Raw genomic sequence first — 24,186 nt, forward strand, 5'->3', positions numbered from 1 at the left:
AACCCCCTCCCCCACAAAATTCAAGTTATTGCAAATAAATACCTTGCTACAACATTATAAATATTTAAATAAAATTAGGGTAAGTATAGGTTAGCCTCCTAAATATACAACTAAACTAACAAATCCATGGTCTTGTCTTTTCTTTCAGAATAGTTCAGAAAGCCAGGTTTATTTCTGGAAAGTTATGACTCCTACAGATTGCTTTAATAGCAAACTCAAAGCACACTGTTCTCCATTCTGAAGTGTTTTGTACTAGCTATACGTCTTTGGTTAGTGACTCAGTGGTAGAATTGAAGCTGCCTTCCCCATCCCTCACTCCTCCCAGATCTGAAGGTATCCCTATGAGCAAGTGTACACAGGCTCTCAGATTGCAAAGGTCACAAGGTTTATGAGATCAAGAAATTCTCCTCAAATCCCTTCTCTTCCCACAAAGCATATAGGGCTTCCCTCTTTCTAGGGCATTGCTTTTCAACCTGAAGGGCCTAAGTGTATTTGTAAAGGGCTAAGGAGAGGCAGCTAAAATAATGCAAATTCATACGTCCTCCATGGCAACAACRCACACAAAGTGTTTAAAGGCCTCTCCTGGATAATTTAATAAAATTGTAAATTGAAAAAGTGGAGGAGCCACTGCTCTAAAGACAGATTTAGTGTTCCTTAGTACAATAGATATTTGTTTTCCAAAGCCATGAGATGGCTTACTCTATTTAAAGAGAACATATTTCTGTTGTTTCCTTTGAACTGACGCTCAAGTATATTGGTGCATATCAAAACTGAGTTATATTTAACAGTACTCCAGCAGTGTGGTGATTTTTAGTCCATTTGCTTCCTTACTATGCAACTGGTTTCAAAGTGTTCTCAACCTGCTCGCTTGCTCTTGCACGTGCTCTCTCTCTCTCTCTCTCTTTTTTTTTTTAAGAAATTTCTCAGGTAAGTAACCAATTAATATCACCCAAACGTTTCCACTACAGTGGCTCATGAAATAGGTATTACTATTCAATCCAAACTCCATTGCAGATAATATCACTACCAACACTTCTCAAATCATTTTAGAGAATAATGTATTCTTCCCTTCCCACACCACACTTTTTGTGCAGTAACACTATAAGCCACTATTGCATGAATACATTTTATCTCACATTGCATTTCTGTGAAGTGACTATACTGAATTTGTGATAGATTTTGCCACATTGAGTGATATAGGCAAAAGATTTAATATTAAAAGTAGAATGTCTATTTAATGTAATTTGGGAGAATTTTGACCACCTATTAACAATGCTCCTGCACTATGGCATGCTAGGGTAGATTTACAGTTCAGAAAGCTTAACAAAACAAACCCTTGGCATAGCTGAAAACTTTTTTTTTTTTTTTTAACTCCAATATTACAAACAAAAAGTTGATAACTCATGTTAGCACCAACAAAATGAAGTAGTATTCTTACTTGGCTGACGTAAGTAGAATTTTTCCTTCTGCATCTACAATACTTCATTTAAAAAATTTTTCAAGGTACTTCTATGAAATCCTCTCTTGTCAATCCATCACTAAGATGTTCTGGAAAGCTGGATGACGTAGTTCAATAAACTTTTAAAAACGTCTCTCATCACAACATTTTCATTAGCACAAGAAAGAAGTGAGAAAGGAAAAAATGAATTCAATATTTTTGCTACCTGTCATTCTACAGTTAAGAGACTGTTGATATCTTTTTCTATAAATTCATACCTTTACAAGTCTAACACATGGATGAGAAGTCACTTTACATTATTAACCATTGAGAAAAGGCCTCTTGAAAATAAACGATTAATACAGCTTTCTTTGTTCATTASCTCTGCCATTTGTTTGTGTGTGCTTCTGGCTCAACTGGTTATATGTAAATATTTTAACAAGCAAATTGTTTTTAACAGCCTGATCGGATCTAGGTTTTGGGGAGATGTTTTGGTCCAAAACAAAAGGACAGCATGCTTTTATGTTAACCTATTGCACAATAAATTACTTTTCCATTAAGTAATTCCACCACTAGATTGAATAGCTCTAGAGAACCCACTTTGGTCTGTTGGCTCAAGGACTCTAAGCCATTGCGTACAAATGTACCGAAACAGCCTTGGAGAGTTCATGAGTAAACAACACTTAAAAAAAAAGAAAAAAAAAACCCTCTGTAATAAAGTACAGTACAGCATATAGATGATACACTGTAATGGCTCCAAATGGAGCTGTTACAGACAACAGTAACACATTTATTGGCCTTTTAAAAAATTGTAGTTAAAAAAAAATACCAGAGAATATTTAAAGCATAAAAACTACTTTAAAGGTTCTACAAACAAGCTGATTTATAATCAATTAAAAAAAATAAAAAAATCAAGGAATGAACATTGCATCTGAGCAAGCACTCCATCCCAACCCTAACCATAGTGCGAGGTTCCTGCAGTAACCTCTAGCCCGTGCTCACAGGGTTATTGGGTCCTCAGGAACACTAATGGACATCCTGAGGAAGGCTGGAGTATTGTCACAGACTTCTAGCTTTCACTCTGAATTTCTCCCTTTGTGTACTTAGGTGAGAATGTTAACATCCTCACAGTAGTTTATACACGCAACAGAATACAGACTTCAGCTTTCTAAAAAATATTTGATATTTGAAAAGGTCTTTCAATCATATTTCAATTTTCACAGTTTAATAAAGAATATCTAATTAGAACCATCACTTTAGAACTATGATGCAGTTGATTTCATGTAAGTGGACAGTTAAAAAGATATTTACTAAGATTAAATATAGTCAAATTGCAAAAACATACAATCTGACAATGTTGTCATGTGCTCTTTCAAAGAGTGCATAGGACATTTCTGCAGCAGTCAAAACAGTAAATTCTTCTGATGCAATCCCAGGTTGAAGCTGTAAACATTCCTAATTACAGTTTCTTGGAAACTTTTTGTTCCCTTCAAGTTTTTATTAGCAAGTTGCATTGGGCTTTCCCCTGCCATTTTTTTCATTAGTTACATACAGTATTATCATCCATCTTTAACTCCTCTGATTGTTCAAATTACTCATAAGCCCTTCTTCATTAGATTCAGTGTAGTAATTCTTTCCCTCCAGTGCACAACGCCATCTCCCACAAGCCATTGTCAGCGAGGCGCCCAACACACGATCACGAGAAGCAGGCTGGTAAGGAAGTCTGCTACGCCTTAATGGGATTTCCTGCAGGCTTTGGATCATAACCATATAGGAATGTAGCTGCTATTACAAGAACGGCTCCAAAGAAAAAGACGCTGAATAGAATAGAGAGGGAAAAAATGTTAGCTGTTTTGAATTGATGAAATTTTATTAGGTAATACAGTTTAAAAGAAAGGACATTTTTGCTATGACAATATAATCAGGATAAATTGTTTTTGTCAAATTTATAATGAATGAAATACTTTGCCTTATTTTCTTGGAGAATGATATGAGAAAAAATTGAAAGGAATTAACAAAACTGCATCCATAAGTAAGCAAAATAATGTAACATTTTATTGACATTCTGAAAATGAAACCAAAATATAGTTTCATGAAGCAACTGCCAAAGGAATAGCCAAACCAATATTATTTTCTTTCTTTTGACCAAAGCACTATGCAAAATGCAAGCAGAAGCTAAAGAAGTGCAACTATTGTGGTTACCTAACCATTTTTAATGTATTATGTGTACTGTGTCAGAGTTTGCTTAGAATTCTGAAATTTGTGTCAAAAGAAATCACTGCTTCCCAAGAAGCAGTCTGCAAGTCAGTAAATCTTATTTTTTGAGCTAATATGACAGATATATAAATATTTATACAATAAAGGCATCTTCTGTATTGAAACATAAGGGCCTTTCACAGTAATTTAGATAACTACAGGTCTGAAATAAAATATCCAAGTCCATTAGACAATAAATGCACATTTTAGAGAAGAACCCCTTTAAAAAGATTTGCTAATATTAACAATTTGATTTTCTAAATCAAACAGTAGAGAACAGTGGTGCATTTTATGATAAGCCTTCAGAGAACACAGCTAACTTATTTCATGTTTCACTGTAATATGTTCGAGCACTTAGGTACTTATATCTACTATCACAATCAGAAATGTTTGTTGAAATGAAACAGTGATTTTCTGTTCAAATAAATTTAATGTACGTAAGCAACAGAATAAAGATCAAGTTTTATTAAATGAGAAAAAGCCAAGTTTTGCATGCTGCTACTTGGCTCCATCTCATTTAATTATTTACCAATGTTTCTGTCTTGAGCATGCTTGCCGGGGCTAGCAAGTTACTTATTAATTTCCAATTGAACACAACAAATTCTTAAATCACATTCCATATTTGTTTTTGTTAAACAGGACAAGTGTCAACTACTTCTAATCTAAAGTCTTAAATCTAAAATGCTGTTAGAACAACAATAGTTGTTCTAACTCCTTTTTTTTGCATGTAAAAATAAACTCCTGCAAACTTTGCAAATACTACTTTTAKATAGAAACAAGTTTGTGTCAGAAATAAAATTATCAAAATTATTCAAAATATTTTTATACTTTGAGTATGCATAGCGTATCTAGGTCTATTAAAAGCAACAGTAGTCCTATTAATGTATCTGAAAGTGGGCACATAACTTTTATACTCCATGYGTTAACATGTGCTGCCAAAATAAAAGTTATCATTCCAGAATCTATTAATATATAAAACAGCAGTGCACATAGCTACTAAATTCAGATTCACAAAATGTCAGGTTACAGTGTACTAGGACTGGAAACATATACTACTTTTTTCCTCTTTCTTGGTTAAATATTTTAATTAATAAATATGGAATTGGTTTTAGAAAAAAAAKACTTTGGACTACTGGACATCCTTGGGCAACTAACCCCTGTGGTATAATTTCCACATTTACCTGATTGGAATTATCTCTTTCAGAGACTGTTTTGAGATTGGATGAAAAGCCATACAGAAAGATCCCTATTGCTATTCAGCCATAACACATCTTGTGACAAGATGAGTGGTGGAAGATAAGTCCATTCAGAGGACAAAGAGGAAACTAGAGATGGGCAATTGCTTTTTCACAGCCTTTTCCAGAAGAGCCAGTAGGAGTGAGTCTGGTTCAAAGTGCAGAGCCATACCCATGCCAGCCAAGTATCAGAGCTAAAGAGAAGTGGCTTCATCATAAAAGCAAAGTAAAGACCCAGAAAACAAAAATGAGGAGACAGGGTGAAAACAGGGTTAGAACAAGGCCAACTACAACAGAGAAAAGTACAAGTTGCACAAGCAGAGGGAGAATGTGTAGAGAGGAAAAGAGATCTGGGTACATAAAGAACAAATGGTTAAGAAAAAAAAAAGAGAGAAAGGAAAAGCAAACTAAAACACAGAGGCAGTAAGAAAGTAGTTCATCAAAAACTGAGAGGAGATGCTCAATCATTCTTGACCTACAGGGGAACAGATCTTAGAGAAAACTAAACCTTACCATCTGTACTGCAAAATGTAAGCATAAAAGTTTACTGTTATAATATGCTATAATTTACATTAATGTTTAATCTAAGCCTTTTATGAACTGTAGCTTGGATTGACCGTTTTTATTTCTTTTTGCACTTGTATCTGGTAATCTGGTAAGTACTGAAAAAAAAATCAGTGCACACTGAAAAACTCTTACCTCGTAGGGACAAAATCTTGCAGCCAGAAATATGAAATCAGTGTTGACAGTATAATAGAGAGAGATGTTGCAAATCCCTTTAAAATGTTGTCTGCATATTTTATAACAGCAGCAATCACAAGGCCTCCAAGTGCCTGAAAAAGACTGAGGTTCAGATTTGCAAACCAACAATTTCAGCGTGAGCATCTATTTTAACAACATGCACTTACTTTAGGAAAAGCTTTTGTCTGTCTCCAGGAGCATTACATTTATTTCATGTGTTACAGATATGTACTGTTGAGGGTAACTATTGGCAGAGTTCTTCATTCTCCAACAAAGAAATCATTGATATTACCAATATTAAATTAGTGGAAAATGCTTACATATATATTTTCAGCCACAGAAGGAAGTACACATATTTTCTGTATCTTTTTTAATATTAAAAAAAATCACATACTTTTATTCTGCACAATACTTAATCATAATATTTGTTCAAAGTTTAACAGATTTTTATCTATTTAGAGCATTATTCTAATAGTGATGAACCAGACTTTTGAATATAGAATTCTCAGTAGCTTTAAGGGCAAACATTAGTTTCCCCTGTTTTTTATAGAAGAGTAAATCCCAAGTGTCTTCACAGAAATATGTGATATTAGATATCTTACCTGTAGAATGACAACTATCCAAGTGAGTTTATTATATCCTTGAAAAAATCCATTCTTTGACAGCTGTTCTCCATCATAAATATATACACCCATCAGTCCAAATATGCTACCAAAAAATCCTGAAAGTGAAAGATCGATTGATTCAAAAGCTGCAGATGAAAAAAACATGCAAGCAGATTCCTTGTCATCAAGGTCTGCTCACCCATGTAAAGTTTTTAAAAAAGACTGACATTTGTAATACCATCACGTTTAAATGCAATCAATGTTCAGGTAGAAACTCTCTTTTAAAAATAAGTTTCCATACCTAGAACAACTTTGTCTCCATTAGGACATTGTTATATACTTATCTTACATTGCTTCCTACTGGAAAGGGTTGATTTTTGCTTATGGTATATAGTCAAACTGACTTAAACACAGTTTCAGTTCTCCTGAAACTAGTCATGACCTTAAAAATCACAGAATCAGTAAGGTTGGAAGGGACCTCTGGAGATCATCTAGTCCAACCTCCCTGCTCAGCAGGGTCACCTASAGCATGTCAGACAGGGTTGCATCCAGGTGGGCCTTGAACATCTCCTGAGAAGGAGACTCCACAACCTYTCTGGGCAACCTGGTCCAGTGCTCCGTCACTCTCACACTGAAGAAATTCCCCCTCACGGTCAGGTGGAACTTCCTGCGCTTCAGTTTCTGCCCGTTGCCTCTTGTCCTGTCACACAGGGCAATCGAAAAGAGTTTGTCCCCATCCCCTTGACACCCTCCCTTCAGGTACTTGTACACATTGATAAGATCCCCCCTGAGCCTTCCCTTCCCCAGGCTGAAGAGGCCCAGCTCTCACAGCCGTTCCTCACAGGGCAAATGCTCCAGCCCTCTGATCATCTTCATAGCCCAGTATATCATCTTCATAGTCACAGTATATTTTGGAGAGAAAAACAGGGTAAGATTTCAGAGGAGATGGTCACTGACATAACAAGAGAAGGTCTTGTAGGTCTGCTAGATCAGACAGAAATCTGGGAAGTGCGATTCCTCAGATCCAGTCTCCAGCACAATGGGTATTTACCATTAGAGCCTTAACCTTGCCAAAAAAAAAAAAAAAAAAAAAAAGCTCAGGTAAATTTTACTTGGTGTAAGTGTGCTTCTAGAAGATGGAAAACTGTTTCTAACCCCCTCAGCCTCCTCCATGGTTGATGGAGGCTCTAGCCCTAAGCAGGAAGGGAGGGGGGAACTTCTACGACTGAACTTCTGTGAAAAACTGACCTTTATTTTCACTGTATTTCTTTGCATCTGAAAAGAAGGGCATTGTTTCAAACTAAATAAAAACTGTCACTTGCATGAAACAAATTTGTCTACAGACAAAATAAAAAAAAATTACMTTTGGTTCAAAGTAAACCAATTTCTTTTACTTTGATTAATCCACTAAATTGAAAAGAAATCAACTACTCTCAGATTTCTAATATGAAATATTAGTATGTATTAACAATTCCATATGAAGACAATTTTCCAAAAATTATTCAAGTAATTGTTTTTCAATTTATTCTGGAGGAATTCTGAAGGACACAAATATAAAAATCAGGTTAGATTTATGTTTTTGTTGTTTATGTTTTAATAAAAGCTCTATTTAAAGGCTCTTGCTTATGACAGACTTGCTCCTGAATGATACATTGTCTTGAGTGGGTAACTGTACTTTGCACTTGCAGAAAGGAGACATTAAAGTATTTTTGAAATTGTGGTATCATATTTTAAAGTGTTTTCTAAAATTATTTTTCATTTCTCAACTGAAAGCAAACCTCTTAGGAAACAGATTCTACTAAAGTCTGTATTGAGACAAATAAAATCACTGAAAAAGTAAAAATGTCCCCCCCTTAAAAAAAAAAAGTGATCTGATTCTCACTACTATCACATTTATGCTTTCATACCGCACAACCTCAGTTACAAACTACCTTAAGCAGTAAGGTACCCTTAGGCAGTAACTACCCTTATGTTAMCAGTCAATCTGTTTTGATCTCCTTTTCACAAAGCAATTACTGGAATATTCAACACATGACCTGGTCACTCATCAAACAGGCAAACTGATTTGATTTCATACATATTTTTGTGCACTGTAGAAAAGTCTGAAGAGTGTTTTGTAGGAGATCATTGATTTTTCAAAGATTATGAAAATTTATTTGGAAATTGTTTCAGATAATTGCATTATCATGTGCCAAAGTGTTTTTAGCATGGAAATTCAGAATAATAATAGCTGAGGTAGTCASCCTCACTCCACAGTTATTTGGACTGGCAGCCCATATTTGAAAGGAGCAAGTATTCATACTTGAGTTTTGCTTTTCACCTGTTCCAAATTCAAAGCCATTCAAATGACATGGCAAATAAGTACATGGGGCTATGAAAAGAGGTGAGTGAAAGATATGGGAGTCAGGGTAGCTGGCTCTGGCTAGGCAGGGTAGAAATGGTCACAAGAGCGTGAGGCCAAGCGCCGTCAGGCTCCCAGCGCAAATACACTCCCTCTGCTCCTGCTCTTGGCTTTCCTTGGCACAGATTTTACATTATAGCTCCAACCCAGCATCAAATCCTGCCTCAAATACTGGACCAAACCCCAGCCAGCTGTCCTTCCAGTGAAGGACAGAATGTCCTCCAGACATCCCACACAAGAAACGTTCATTTAAATATACAGAGTTCAATGCATATTAGCAGTTAGTAAGTAGAAGTTTGGATTCCCTTCTCTACCCTAAAGTTTCAAAAATATTACAGACATGTAAACGCATTAAAACATAATCAAAACAGCTCTCCACGGTAAGTGAAACCATTCATAATTAAAATATAGCAACAGGAAAAAAAAGGGAAAAAAATCTTGCCTTTAATCATACATTTTGATCAAGAGTCTGTACCCAGATGTTAAAAAGTTCAAATATTGCCAAAAGTATTTATTTAAATATAGAGTAAATGTAATTATTGCCTACAAGGAAAGACTAGAGGGAATCCATTCAAGCAAGAAGGGCAACTCCAACAATTAGTTATGCAAAAAGAGGAACACACACACACACACCCCCAAACAGAAGAACACTGCTGCTGTGGGATTTCCAACCCCATAAATTGGACAAGATTGCTTTGAGGTGAGGAAAAGCCCATTCAAGAAAAGGGACCAATTCTGCCACTATTAATGTCCAGGTCTTCTAGACTCAGGACTACAAAAGTAGAAGTTATTCCCCTTTTCAGGAAGTGCACAGTAGCTAAGGCTCCTAGCCCTGACCTTTGCACTGAAATAATCACAAGTCGTTACCTCAACTTTGTTTAGCTGAAGTAGGGTTTTTTCCCCTAGCTGATATTAAAAATGCCAACCTATAAAAATTGTCTACCAGGTATAAGAGAAAAAAAAATAATAAAATGTCTCAAAATACTGATTTAGAAACACATTTTGTTTTAATGCCCCTGCATTTTCCAAAAAATTGTCAGATAAATTGCCAGTACTTTTGAAATCTATGTAAGAAAAAAMTGAATTAATACTATTGCATATATACATACATATACATACACACACACACACATAAATATAAATGAATTTAAATTAGTTTGTTTAAAAGACAATCATTTTTAAATACAAAGGATGCATAAAATCCTGCATAAGACATAYTCTATAGTGCATCTTAAATACAAATTCAATGAATCGATTCTATATGAACTTACAAATACTCAATAATCAAGTTAAATCAAGAACTAGGTTGAGATCAAAAAGTGATTCTTAAATTCCAGCTAGCAGAGTTCACAATACTCCAAGCTTAAAAAAAATGCATTTATGCAGAACACCAAAATGTCTGATATTTTTATAGATGTTTTCTGCACATTTATCTTAATTCTTTTGAATGTGATATTGCTCTAAGAGATGACTAAATTCAAACTTACCAAGCTGAATGTTTCTGATCCACACAGACTGCTTAGTTTCCTTTAAAATTTTCTCAAAATAAACCCCAGCAAATCCACTAGAAAAGCATGCTATAAGAACTGCCATCAGGCCTACAAACTGAGATCCTGCTGAATGTTCCTTAGCAGCTGTTGCTTGAGAGTCTGAAGGCCACTGGATGCAAAAACAGTTATACAAACTTCACTCACACAATTAAGTCACGAGCATTAATAAAATGTAAGTTTGTTTTCTAGCAACAGTAACAGTTAATAAATACAGACAATCATATGCTAGTACAGTTTTATATTTTGCACCATACATATTTTTGAAGAACTGCATAGCCACAATTTTTCTTCCTACATTTTAGTAGGGAGTAAAATTAGGCCTTAACTGAGACAATTCCCATTAGCTTACACAGGCCCAGGATTTTATCCAACATGTTTCATAAGCTGGCACTGTTTCTCAGTTGCAGGATGACTTTTATCCTGGTGATGCACAGTAACTGACTTCTGCCATTTGAAAATTACCTACCTTTTCTCTATTGAAGGTAGGTCCACTCAGAAAACCACTCAAACTAGCRGTCTTAAAAGAGGATGAACTGTCATTTGAATGTGCCTCTCTTTAGTGATTATGCAGAGAACTAAAATAAACTGAATTTTGTGATGCTAAATCTCACCATATATTTAATGCTTGTAGAGCAAAATGCAATTCTGTGGACGAAAACATACTGAAGAGTTTGCTAATTACTATMAGAATTTTGGGGTTTGAATTTTGTAATTACAAAATTTATAAGTTATTTAAAATTTAATATGTAGAATTTACTTTTTACGTTTTAAATAAAAATTCCTGAAATATGCTAACAATGCTTAGAACAGTCTCTATTCTCATGATCCTGCTCTCTGAAAAGTATGAACTGCTGTACCTTTATCAATTTAGAACAGAGGCCAAATTTGCCTCTTGAACAAATTCAAATGAATTTGCCATGCTTAAAATACGTCACAAAACAAGCAGCAGGCCTGTGCTGGCACAGAAGGTCTGGGAATCCAAATCCTTGACGTCAGAAGCATGCTAGTAAATATTGCTATCTCCATGATTGTCAGGTTGCTCTGGATGCCATCTCATTCCACAGTGGAGCACTGGGACTGCAAAGAGGTGTCACCTTTTGCCTGTGAGCCATATCTGGCATTCTCTAGCCTTGACCAGTTGTGATTTGTAACTCCTAGGCATACACCAGTTTTGGTGCGCAGCTGGCAGAATCAGGAAGCTGTACAACCATTACAGAAATTCATGTTCCTTAAAGAAACATATTAAATAAATACAAACCATATGTTAATATTTACCTGCACAAATGCCACTCCTGTCATCAAGATTACTAATGAAAGCCATTGGTATACACCCAGTTTCTTGTTTAACATGGACACAGAAAACAATGCTGTGGTAAGAATTTTAAGTTGATATGTAACCTAAAAAAAACAGAAACAGTTATCACCACAATATTCATGGTTTTGTTTGAAACCTGCAAATAAATCCAAATATACAATACCTGATATGTGGCTGCATCTAGGTTTGACAATGCTACATACAGCAAGTTATTCTGAAGAGTGTAAATTCCTGATGGAATAGCAAGTTTGAGAGTTTCCATGGGCTTGTTGAGGATTTCATCATGCAGCACTCTGTTCAGAGTCCGTAAATTGCACTCTACCCGAAGAAATAATAAAAGGAACAGATATTCACTAAACGTAAACCCTTCCGCCCCTGCAAAACCCCAAAGATAGTTATATTCTGTTCTTTAAAATTATTGACCCCTTTTCATAGCAATCATAGCTATCAAAACTCAAAATACTAGATTATCTGTTTGGCTTTCATAAAGGTCCTATATTAAAAAAGGAATTGCCTGCAAAATGTCTAGCTGTAGCCTTGAATACCAAAACTATGATCATTCTAAATATTTTAAGTAAAATACTACAATACAAAAGCATCAGTCAGGAAAATTACTTGGTACAAAATTTGACACATACTACTGTCTTTGTAGACCAATAAAACACAGGTCAAAATCTTCAGAAGTTCAGCAATAACTACTGCGGTGGAGGATAAGTAACGAGGTCCTTCTTCTTTCAGTGTCCGAGAGTAACGCATGGTCAAAACTAAACTTGTGGTCTGAAAAACCAGGATGCCCAAGGAAAGATATTTTAAATTGGTAGACATTTCTTGACTTTTGCTTTCCTGAAACAGAACAAAAAATCCAAACACATACTTAAAAGTGTGATAGAAATTTCCGTTAAGAATCAGCATATTAAAAAAGTTTTCAGGGAACTCAGCCAGCAAAGCAAAATAAATACCAAAAGAGTGACTATTTACTACTTCAAAACAAGTTACTAGAAAATCAAATTAGAAGGTCATACGTAACATGACAATTTTCCTTTTTTTTTTTTTTAAAAAAAAAAAGGTCTTTAGAAGAATAATCCTTATTATATGGAAAAGATGAGACAATGGTCCATATCTTCACACAGTGTACTGACAAACATGTTTTAAAGTTGAATCCAGAGGGGAACAGACACCTTGATACTTAAAATWAGCAGAAGAGGAACATTCTATATAACAGTCAGAATTGCAACAAACTAGTTATGAATAATCAGTTATTTTCACGCCCAAAGATCTGGTAAGAACAACAAACAATCTGGTATTAACTTTAAAAACATTTTTCAATATCACAACAAAYGTGGAACCATATTATAATAATGAGAGAAGTGATAATTAAAAGAGGAAATTAACTGAAATATATATGTAATAAAAAAGTCAAATAAAGATGCTAACTGATAATTAGTTTTCCAATTTCATGAAATCAGTTTGGTTTCACATTAAGAAATCATCCAAGTTCAACCAATCTTGGATTTCTCTATCTAAGAGAAGGCTCAAAGCATCTTYGAAGTAAGAAAAGCCCACATCCCTACCGCAAGGAACTCTCTCTGCTCTGAGGATATCTTCTTGTTCTTCCGCCTCTCCCAAGTTTTTCAGGTTGCAGTCTCTGCCTTACCAGGTGCCAGCACAAGAGATGGTAAGGGTTGGGCTGCTTTAAGTTAAAATGAGAGTTGTATTTGAAGTTGAAGGAAATGTAGAGTTGTGGGGAAGGAAGACAAGGGCTAGGGAGGCAGCAGAGGTGACAGCACTACTCCTGCCCTGCTGCTTGTTCTACTCAGCAAAAGTTGCATATACAGATCTGCACCTACTTTCTCAGACTGCACTGAGTGTATCACAAACCTTACACAAGTAAAGCTGCAAAGTATTCTCTCTACCACGAGCTTTCACAAAGTTGACTATTTGCCTTTCACCAACAATTTAAGCATTAACTTRCTATACTGGCCTAACAAAGGGTATACAGAGCATCAAGATTGTTAATTTTTGTTAGAATCATAACTAATATGCATTTTAAAATCATTTTTCAATTACAAGTTACAAATCCAAATCAAAATCAACAACCCCAAACCAAACATCTTAATGAAACATGAGTTCTCCCACTGCATGTATGAATGCTGCCTAAATCACTTTTTAATATATCAATTCAAGAGCAATTGTAACTGGTAAGATAGTCCACGGCACTTCAGCTTCAGAAGTTTTTGAATGTCTTGAGTTTTCTGACTATACTTATGGATGCAGATAGCATCAAGTCTAAATTGTCACAATAAAGTTATCAGAACTATTCTATGCATTTTAAGTAAAGCATACCCTAGCCCTAGGATCAGCTGGAGTATCTTTGAGACATGCTATTCCTTRCTAAAGGTATTAGACTAAAATGATTCTTGAAACTCATCCCTGGATGCCTAGACATGTCTGCTATATAGAATGAAAACAGACAATAGCAAGTAGCAGAAATAGCACTGAGAAAAACCTACTACTCAGCTACTCAGTGTCACTGAATGACATATATAAGTAGAAAATAAAACCTTATCTCTACATACAGATTAGCAAGAGCAATGCCTCAATGCATTTACTACACCACAACCCTTACTGGTGATAGAGCTTTATTAGTGAGTCTATCTCTACCAGGAACTTTCATAAAGTTGACGTGGCTTTCTTTATCTTTGGCCACCAATTTATGAGATTAATGCAGAGAGCAATTCTCATTTTAGACGCACAATATATTAGAAGGAAATCCAAAAACATACCACTGGTATTCAGAATATTATTTCATTTTCTGCTGTTCTTCCCATTAAGTTTGAAGAAATCCCATATACACAGAAATTAATGCTATCCAAGTAAAATTAATAATGACTTCCTTTGCTGCCTAAATATTCAGTAACAAAGCAATGTTTTATGATGTCAAAGTAAAAACAAATCAATAACTAAAAGTTCACAAACATGTTTTCAAGTAAAAGAAAAGTAGTGGCAAGTCAAGACAACTCTTACTTTTCTCAACTCCGAAGTGTAATACTTGGCACATGCAGTACTTACTGGATGCAGAAGCCAGAGCTGTCCTTACATATGCTGCACATCTACAGGTGCACAAATCTTTACTCCAAACTATCTAGTTATCTAGTTTTGTGCATACACCTGAACAATGTGCTGGTATGGCTAAATATTTGCAGCTGAAGCTTTTTTTTTTTTTTACTGTTTGATCTTCTCCAGCTCAAGAAGAAGTATTTTATATCTATTTTTATATCTATTTTTATTGCTTTTTTCCCCCCAGAGATCGGAGAGCCATATTATTTAAAATATTTTTGACTTGCATTTATCTTGATTCTAAGCTTTGATAGATTYTCTCCAGTCAAGTACATGAAGTCAGATGGACATGGATATTTACGAGATGTTGCAGTAACCTGCAACTAACTTTGAATCATAGGCAGACACAAAAATATGAATCATATATTTGTATTCTACACAATAAATATGTTTACAGCAAGAATTATATGGCTGCAATGACTTCTTTAAAAGTCTACTGGCAAAGGAGAAAAAGATGCCTGGATGCAGAAACACACAAGGATTCTGTTAAGGAACTTTTAAGATATTTTTGTATGAATTATGATCTCATTTAATTCACAGAATAAATGAATATTAAAGATGCAACCACAGAGGATGGTATAAATCAAGAGATTTAAAGACATGAAGGAGAAGAAAACTGCAGACAAAACTCAAGATTCACTAACATTTGTCAAAGAATAGGTTCTAAYGGAATAACCTGTTATATGAAGATGGTAACTGTGGAATCATGCATCCCCAGGAACAAAATGGAGGAGCATATCAGTTTGTCAAGCAGAAGTTTTTGAAGGATAGCTTTGCTGAGAGCAAGGAGGAGAAACAGAAGAAAAGAATGATTTCCCTCAAGGGACAAAGAGAAAGTCAGATAATGAAAAAGTCAGAGATCATATCCTCTGGAGGAATATCAGAGAAGAAAGAGGGAGAAAAAGGGAAAGAAAAACAAACAAACAAACAAACAAACAAAAATCTTCAGAGAGAAAAGACAGAAGTGAACTTCAGAAAAAAGGCATGCCTATGCTCTGGAGAAGACCAATATTGCCAATACATGAGCCAAGCTGATCAAGCAATTCCTTCCACCTGTCCCATCTACCTAATTTTTTAGTATCAAGAACTGAYAATCTGGCTACAGAAATTGCAACAGATTGCTAAGATGAACAACGCTAAATTTCATAAAAAMCCCACTTGTAGATAATGAAGTTTTTAAATTCTTCATTTTTCAATTTTCAAATTACTTCTGAACAAAATGCAAATAATGGGAATGCACACACATTTCTGTATTCAGCAAACCTGTAAAGTGACAAAGAGTTTTACAAAATGCCATAGTTCTCAGATAGCCATTCCTTAACCTTCAAAATAGGTCACAGTATCGGAAAATAACGTTCATATAATACAAGCATCTATTTACTAAGCAGCTTAAAATGCAATTTTAAACATGTATCACTAACAGCTTATTTAGGACGAGCAATTATCAAAATATTCAGCATCAAAGCATACCAGTAGACAACAGTTTTATTAAAAAAAAAGCAAAGCTCTAAGAAACACATACCACAGCACTATCTTGAGTTGTAGTCATGTCTAGCAATCCTAATTATAATTCAAAAAAAAAAGAAAAAAGAAAAAAAGAAAATCTTCCCCCAGTAACACTATCAATTTAATCTTGCTTCCACAGACCAATCACAAATCCATCTTCTCCTATTCATCAAGCAGTTTTGAAGTCACACAATTTGTCTCAAAAAGCTGTCAACAGCAGAACACTGCATTTCTTTATCAGAATTCGCTAAAGCGGAGTCAGAGTTTTCAAAAATCACACAAAAGGGACTCCAAATAGCTGAATAGCTGAAATCCTTATTCTTTAAAAGCTCTCTTATCAGTGCTCAGCAAGATAGGCTTGTAGAGAACAAGTGCTTCAGGAATCAYGCTGCACTTAGAATTATGCTGGTTCATCAGGTAGGAACTAGGAAGTTGTGAAATCTATATATCTCAGTCAAGTAACCACCCTCTGCTAAGCACATGCAATAGCTTATCAGCTTTCCCTCTCTCTTTCCCTCCCGTAAAACGGCTGCGTATCACGTCATAAAACTCAGTGCGAACTGGAGCYGGATACAGCAAAGCAGCCAAGTAGAGAACTTTAACAGCTGAGCTGTCATCAGCTGTTGTGTCACAGCAGCTTTAGATTTACAGATTACCACCAGCAGAGGTGTAACAGCTCTTCTAGCCACAAGTTTCTGCTATACCCTTTGCAACAGACTGYGCAGCCGTACACTAAATGAACTAACCTTCAGCAATAGCCTGCACTTCCATCGTCTTGAAATCAATACTGAAAATGAAAGTTCTTGTCATATTTCTTGTACCCAGGATTACACGCAGACTCGGATTTCCTACTGACCTGTGGACAGACTACTCAGTACTCTGTGCCACACAGTACAGCGCTAAGCACAGATACACAACTTAAATTTGCATCTGCGAATTCAAAAACTTGAAGTGGAGTAGTCACATTAATACAGTGACTTTACTAGGCTCCTTACCCTCTCATCTCATTACCCTAGGTTTAAGAAAAAGCCTGCTTCTGCCTAGTCAGTCTACCATGCAGATACACCCTGCCCGCAATATGTAAGGCGGAGGAAGAGCTTAAGGGCAGGCCTATACAGAAAGTCAACATGCACTAAGCCAAGGTGGTATTTACATTACATGTAACATTTTACTTCAGTTAATGTTGGTGGATAAAACACAGATACTATCAAAAAGATCATTCTCCTTAAAAGTATATGGGAAAAGAATCTGGTAAAGATTTTACAGCATAAGGAAACACAGAAAAATATATACAGGAAGCAATAGTTTCAGCTGATAAAGTAGCATGTTGTGCAAAGTTTGACAAATATCTTTTAAAAGGCAGCAGATTTCTTGAAGTGGAAAATCACGTATTTCCATTTCATAAAATTCATTCTGACAGAAGAAATTTTTGATCTACAGGTTTTCATCTCCTTTAGCAAATTCTCCACAACAATAGGCTAAAATTTAGTATTTTATGTTTTATTTTTATATCATGCCTATACTCTCCTTCCTAAAATACTGGTAAATTCTACTGTTTTTGTATGTATTAACTCAGACCAAGAAAACATAATCACCTTGGCTTAACAGGTAGTAAATATACTCTCTATATTTTATTTTCTCTATCTATTCTTGAACAAAATTTGCTAATATTAACAGCATTTTTGACATGAGTAATAACAACAAGATTATAAGACTTTTCTTAACCTTAAGACCTTGGTCTTTTAAAGATCTAATGGTATAAATTATTGATCCTCTCAGCTCCTATATAACCAGTAACAGAACCTTGTGCAAAATCAAGCTTTTGGTTATGAATTTATTCTATATTTGAGCCTGTAGGAGATCTTATAAGATCTGATAAAACTACTTAGTTTGAGATATCCAAAACACTAAAAAAAAAAAAAAAAAAGAGCGAGAGAGAGAACTCTGGAAGGAAATACGAATAAGCTCCAATTTTAAAATGAAATACCTTGTTAGTCAGAACTCAGAGACTAGAGAGTCTTCTGACATTTTCCAAAGGAGGTTGGAGTTATGCTGCTTACTCTGGAGATCCTTTCAGCAACTATAGCCTAACACCACCCTGCAAGAACTAAAGGGCAGAGAGCAACCACACCGGCCCGGTCCAGGCACTCCCACCTTTCCACACAACGCCGATACAAATACACCGAGATAAAGTGAGCACGCTACGGTGAGGTTCAACTCAGGTTGAACCAGATACTTTCTAGCACAAASTATCTCAGTTGATCAGCCTGTTTTAGATTTAGGGAAATATTTTAAAATTAGGGTGCCTTACATTTTTACACATTATAATGAAGAAGTTGGGTTACAGTTCATGCACAAATTATCCAGATTTCACGTATGTAACTCCGGATTTCTTGTGCATCAATCACACAAAGTTTTTTCATTATCCCAAACCATTCAGTATTCTGCCTTGTATTTCATTAATATAACCTGAATTAACAGAAACTTCTTCTTACAGCCAGTGCAGCTGACTCACTTTTCATTAAATTAATTAAATTTCATTTTCCTTAAGTTTCTGAAAATTCCCAAGAGAAGCCATCACCAATTTGAGAAACACTACCTCAAGTACATAAAAGAAAACTTGAAGAATTCAGCATCCAACAACAAAAAGATCCATACATTATCCAGAGAAATAGACAGAACTAAAAATTAAAAAATAAATTAATAGTGAATTCCAGTGAGTCACACGAAAGAGTACAAATGAACAGATTAAATTCACATATCTGATGGAGCAATCCACAGTAAAAGTTATGCTTGCTATTCATTTGTATTTTATCTACAAGCTAACAAAAACATGTGCCAGGCTGCATTAGAGTGAACTTAAGGACTACTACTTAGAGGTACCTAGCACCTCTCAGAGTAAGATGCAATTTAAAAGTCAAGTAAAATAGTTTACCCATGCATCTCTTGTCATGCTGTCTACAAACCAAAGTGTGTTTAACAGTTATCACCGATACATCTTAATAACATGCCCATATAGATTGAACCAGAGGAATTCATGAAAGAGAGAAGGTAAAACATAAAACAGCTGTTTCAAGCTCCCATTCTGCAACTGACACCTCACTGGCAGAACCTAGGATTCTGCATAGGCAGAAAAGCAAAAGCCTTCCCACAGTGGCCTAGGGATGCACTGTATTGAGAGCAAAAGCATACAAAGTAATAGAAAATGGTGAAATAAAGCCCTTCTATATGCTATGGAGTTTAGTTAAAGCTTGTATTACTTTCTACTGATTTGCAGAAAGATTTGACATGAAAATAACTTCTACAGTTACTACTTCTACCATTACTCCTCCCTCCCCTCCTACAAACAAAGTTAAATAATAATAATAATAAATACTATTATCATGCTTCCAGTCTTCAAAGTAGTGGCATTATTTGAGCTGCATTCCTTCCAGTTCAGCTGTGAAACATTCTCACTGCTGATGGTCCTTCAGAACAAAAAGTTGAACTACAGGTCTTATTGCTATTGCTGGCTGCTATTTCATTTTACTCTTTAAGAGTATAAAAATGCTTAAACAAAAGGCACTTGCACATTAGTTAAAATACAAAGCTGAACAGAATTAGAAAATCAGGCTCTTAGAAGAAAGAAAGAAAAAAAACCCAAAGGCATAGTTTATTAAGTTCCAGGTGCCAGTACACCAAGTTCTGTGTCTGACATCTGCCACAAAATAAACACTGATTGAGTCTACCTTATGCAAAGAAAAAAAATACGTGAAAAGTCAAGTATGCTAATTTATTCCAGTGGAACAGGTATGGACACACTTCCTGGGCATTCTCCTTGAAAACAAGGCACCAGATTAAAGAAACAGAATTGTGTTTTCATGTTTCTCAAAAGAAATACGAGCCTACTGCTGATGCTGTACGTGGACAAATAAAATAAGAAGCTGGCAACCAGGAAGAAGAGTGGACAAGAAAGGTGGAGTAAGAGCTAGCTCACTGAACCTGAAGAGTCTACTTTTATAAGTCTCTTCCTTCTACAGTGTAGCATAGGCACTGCTCTTCCCTGTGCTGGATAATATACAAATAAAATATGACTTGTACTGCAACCACACTGCAAATACATTTCTCAGAGGGAAGTTCTATTGTGTAAATCATCTTTAAGAAGCGATCAGAGTCAGTATAGTCTTCTTCATACCTAAAAGTAGCATCTAATGCAACAACATACTTTAAATATGGGAATTAATAACCCAGATGGTTAATGAGAATGCACAGACCTTTCAGGATCTAGTAAGTGCTGCTGAATTAGTTTCTGAACAGGATTTTACATACAGATTAGTATTTCTTTTTTAAGTGCCAAATTTGGACTTCTGTCACTCAACAATGCATTTCCCTACCCTTCCTTCCTACCAACACATGGTCATATCTATGTAAAATCTTTATAAACCATAATAATGTTGTAAATACTGGTGATAATCTCAAAATTCTCCTCATTCTAAAATATCTCTATTAATGTGTTCCATCTACCTCACATTTGGCAGAGGTTTCTTCCCTGTTCTTTTCCATAAACTATCCTTGTCAACTGTCCCTCCTCAAATACATGACAACTTAATTTTCATCTAAATCACTGCAAGTCACTTCATCATTTTAAACTTACCTTGCTCTTTCTTTTGTTCTTCAGTCTGTTACTCATTCTCCTTGCTGGACACTTTACAACGCATATCAAGTACACTATATAAAAAGCTACGTTTTTTTCTTACTACTTGTAGTCTTCTTCAGAAGCATTATTAAAAGCAAATCCTGTAGCAAAGATTTTCCTTTCTCTCCTAGCAGAAACGGTACAATGAAAGTTTTGTTTTCAAGTGAAGGTTTTGTTAAGGCAGTATTTCCAATTTCTCCATTTATATTAAAAAAATTCTTAACTGGTGAAACAGATTAAGAACTTCACTACATTCAAAATAATATTTTCGTGACAAAGATATCAAGCACAACACAGCAGAAAATCAATGGATCTTGCTCCAACACAGCTATTTAGTTCCCTAAACACAATTCTTCTATCTTGCCCTTTTCAAAATCATGCTGATACCATTCAGCATTTACACACAGACCAGTTACACATTTAAATGCAACTAATAAGAAGAAATAATTCGTTGATCCCAACTTTGCTCCAAAATCCTAGGCCTTTGCCAAGCTCAGAGGAAGCTTTATCAGTGGTCTGCTGGCATATCACTCAATCAGGAAATTCCAACATTGCCAAGTCTAACAAATGGAACGCAATTACATATTAACTCATGTCAAAGTTCAGACAATGCTATAAGTTGCCTGGGATTCAGGTAAAGTTTTCTTACATGTTTACAAAAAACCTAGCAGAAAGCAGACATCTTTTTTTTTTTTTTTTTTTTTTTAATCACCAAAAAAATTTTTTTTTTTTTTTTTTTTTTTTTTAATAACCTCCCAAAGCTTTTTTTTTTTTTTTTTTTAATGGGAAGAAGCTTTTTGGAAAAAATCTATTTAAAAATGGTCTCACAGTTCTAATCTATACATAGGATAGGAAAAGTTGGAAATTGTGAATTTTAAATGGGACATTTAAAGTTCCCCGTGGACAGTTGCTCGTCACAAGAGTCAGCTACCAAACATAAGCCTTCAGTGTTCAGGCAACTCGGGCCCTCACTGAACTAAATCTAACACTAGTACTTCTTACAAGATGAAGACTGCCTGTATGTGCACAGTAGTGCAATAGTTTTATATTGACACAACAGTCATTGAGCCAAACTCCGCCTGCCAGCATAGAAATTTGATACAACCTGCCTTACTGCCTCTCTCTTTTCAAACAGTACATACACTGTGCTCATTGTATAGATCTCAGTACAGAAAGATCCTGGTAGCCACGTTTAGACTCCAGGAGCAAGAACTCATTCAGTTCTCAGTTTTAGTTCAAGTTTTCACCCCTCCACAAGCATATGTATAAGTACAATACCAGGCTGGGCATAAAATGAGACATTGCCCTGATGCAACTCCAGCAGATGTACCAAGCCACTAATGTAGCTTGAATTAAGGTGCTGAAAAATTGAACATTGAATACAGCTGTGGTTCAGCTACAGTTCACACTGACAGAATTTATGAGTTACTAATCAAGTCTGCACACTTGAGGCAGTATAGCCACCCTCAAGCACTGTGACCTAGTTTGAATAGAATAACACAAACTAGACACTACAGTGAAGATAAATAAGCCTGTAGATGCTTTTTGAGAAACCTAGTAGTTACAAATAAAATTAGACATCTAGATAATATATTGAAGGGGTCTGAGTATAAGACAAAAAAGTTCAAAATATCAAACAAGAAAAATCCAAACTCCTAACCATCTTATATTCATTCTTAGGCTGKATCTTAAGAGCCCCTCTTCCCCTTCAGAGATACCCTCTATTGACATAATCCAGCTGTGCAGCCTCTTGAGCTCCTATGAAGACAGTCAGTCTACAAAAGCAGCATGCATATGGGCCTGAACTCAAGTATCAGATGAAGAATAAGCCCAGCCTGCAAATAATTCAAGAATACTAAGAAAGGAATAACTGTATCTAGCAAACCCCAAAGATCAAGGATGTGTTGCCTAACATTGCCAAATCTGGTCCTGTTTTAAGTAGATACATGTGATTTGATTCCCCTAGACACTGGAAATATAAGATCACCAGCCTTGTGCCTGTTTTTAATAACAGCAGCATAACTGGCATAAGGAAAATGTTGGGCTAATGTTAAGAATACACAACCTGTCCTAATAATACGTTGCTCTTAATAAAGTCTACTTAATACAATCATAGCCTTTTCCAAAAGCTGCACTTTCATCACACATTCTACCTCTACAAACTACAACATCATGTTTCCTTAACCCACGGCTCTTTCTCTTTCAGAATTGTAATTTTTATCATGGGTTCTCACTATGTCTAAGAACATACAAGGCAACCATGAACTACAGTTTTCCAAAGGAAAAAGTCACCATAAACCAGTATCTCCACAGCTATCACCTGCTTCAAACTCACCCTGCAGCCTTTAAAAATTTTGATGTTGCTCATTCTTTTATAAAAGACAGGCCTGTGTCATGGGTCTATACAGTCTATAGAGTCTATACAGTGAGAGGTTTTGTGGAGTAGGTCCTATACAATAATGCAGTAGAGAAGAATTGAACAGATCAGGCCCACTAGGTCCACATACRTTCCAATCAGTCACTTGCAGCGCTTACGGAGAAAGGCAGCACTGCAGGTTTGGGAAAAAGCAGTCTACCAGTATGTCAACCAATACTTATTTTAACCTTCACTTTGTCTCCCTGCACATTTGTTCTTTGAAAAGTGAGGGTTTTCTCAGATCTGAACACTCCTATATAGAGGCAAACATGACAGATAAGCTCCCCCACTACTGTACTCATAGTTTTAGAAAAATTTTGCCTGTGTTCTTCACATCTCAACTAAAACACCCCTATCACTGCAGARAACAATCTCAGTCTTCTCCCTCGTTTCTAAGTCTTCCTCATTTTGTTKTACAAAATAGTTTACAGGATTCACTAAAACGTGATACAACTTGAAGTATCTTCTGGCATTTATCCTCTACCTTCCAGTTTATTCCACAACATATGTTATTTTATCTTACTGTATTCCTTATCTCTGTACTTTTTGGTTTTCTGACTTAACCTGTAAGCTTCTGATTACTGCTACTGTCTTTCTAATTTACAAAGCCCAGCACAGAGCCGAGGTGCTACAAAGGCGTGCACTTCGGATAATTTCACGCACAGCGCCGTACCAACCGCAGCAGAGCACCCGCCAGCACCGGCACCTCGGAGGCACCCGGGCGGCGAGCGGCAGCTGTCAGCGACCCCGCTGCAGCCGTTAACCTGACCTTCATCCCCTCCCGACTTCACAGGCAGCAGCTCCCCCGCAGCGGCTCCACCGCCGCCGCGCTCCCCAGTCGCTCCACCTGCAGACACGTCCCCCAGCGCCGCCCTCCCCTCACCCCGCGGCCCCCACACACCGACAGTCCCCTCCCCCCCGCCGCTCGCCT

General features: G+C 36.0%; 2 protein-coding genes across 2 annotated transcripts in view; both read right to left on the reverse strand.

Moving 5' to 3' along the window:
• The window catches only part of SLC71A1 (solute carrier family 71 member 1), a 22,198-nt gene extending 19,693 nt beyond the window's left edge, over positions 1 to 2,505 (reverse strand). The window contains exon 1 of the mRNA XM_085308288.1: positions 1,439 to 2,505. Coding sequence (XP_085164414.1) covers positions 1,439 to 1,472 — 34 coding nt within the window. The 5' untranslated portion in view covers positions 1,473 to 2,505. The remainder of the gene's footprint in view (positions 1 to 1,438) is intronic.
• Positions 2,506 to 2,603: 98 nt separating this feature from the next.
• SLC35A3 (solute carrier family 35 member A3) lies at positions 2,604 to 13,168 on the reverse strand. Its single transcript, XM_085308289.1, has 8 exons — positions 13,113 to 13,168; positions 12,180 to 12,384; positions 11,705 to 11,859; positions 11,502 to 11,624; positions 10,164 to 10,335; positions 6,273 to 6,391; positions 5,629 to 5,762; positions 2,604 to 3,255 (listed from the first exon to the last, which is right to left on the reverse strand). Exons 2-8 carry the CDS (start codon positions 12,364 to 12,366, stop codon positions 3,165 to 3,167), a joined length of 981 nt encoding a protein of 326 aa, XP_085164415.1. The 5' UTR covers positions 12,367 to 12,384; positions 13,113 to 13,168; the 3' UTR covers positions 2,604 to 3,164.
• Between the last annotated feature and the right edge of the window lie 11,018 nt (positions 13,169 to 24,186).

Source organism: Rhea americana, unplaced genomic scaffold, assembly GCF_003343005.1.
Source record: "Rhea americana isolate MKP2758 unplaced genomic scaffold, rheAme1 scaffold_272, whole genome shotgun sequence".
In the NCBI taxonomy this organism is placed as follows: domain Eukaryota; kingdom Metazoa; phylum Chordata; class Aves; order Rheiformes; family Rheidae; genus Rhea; species Rhea americana.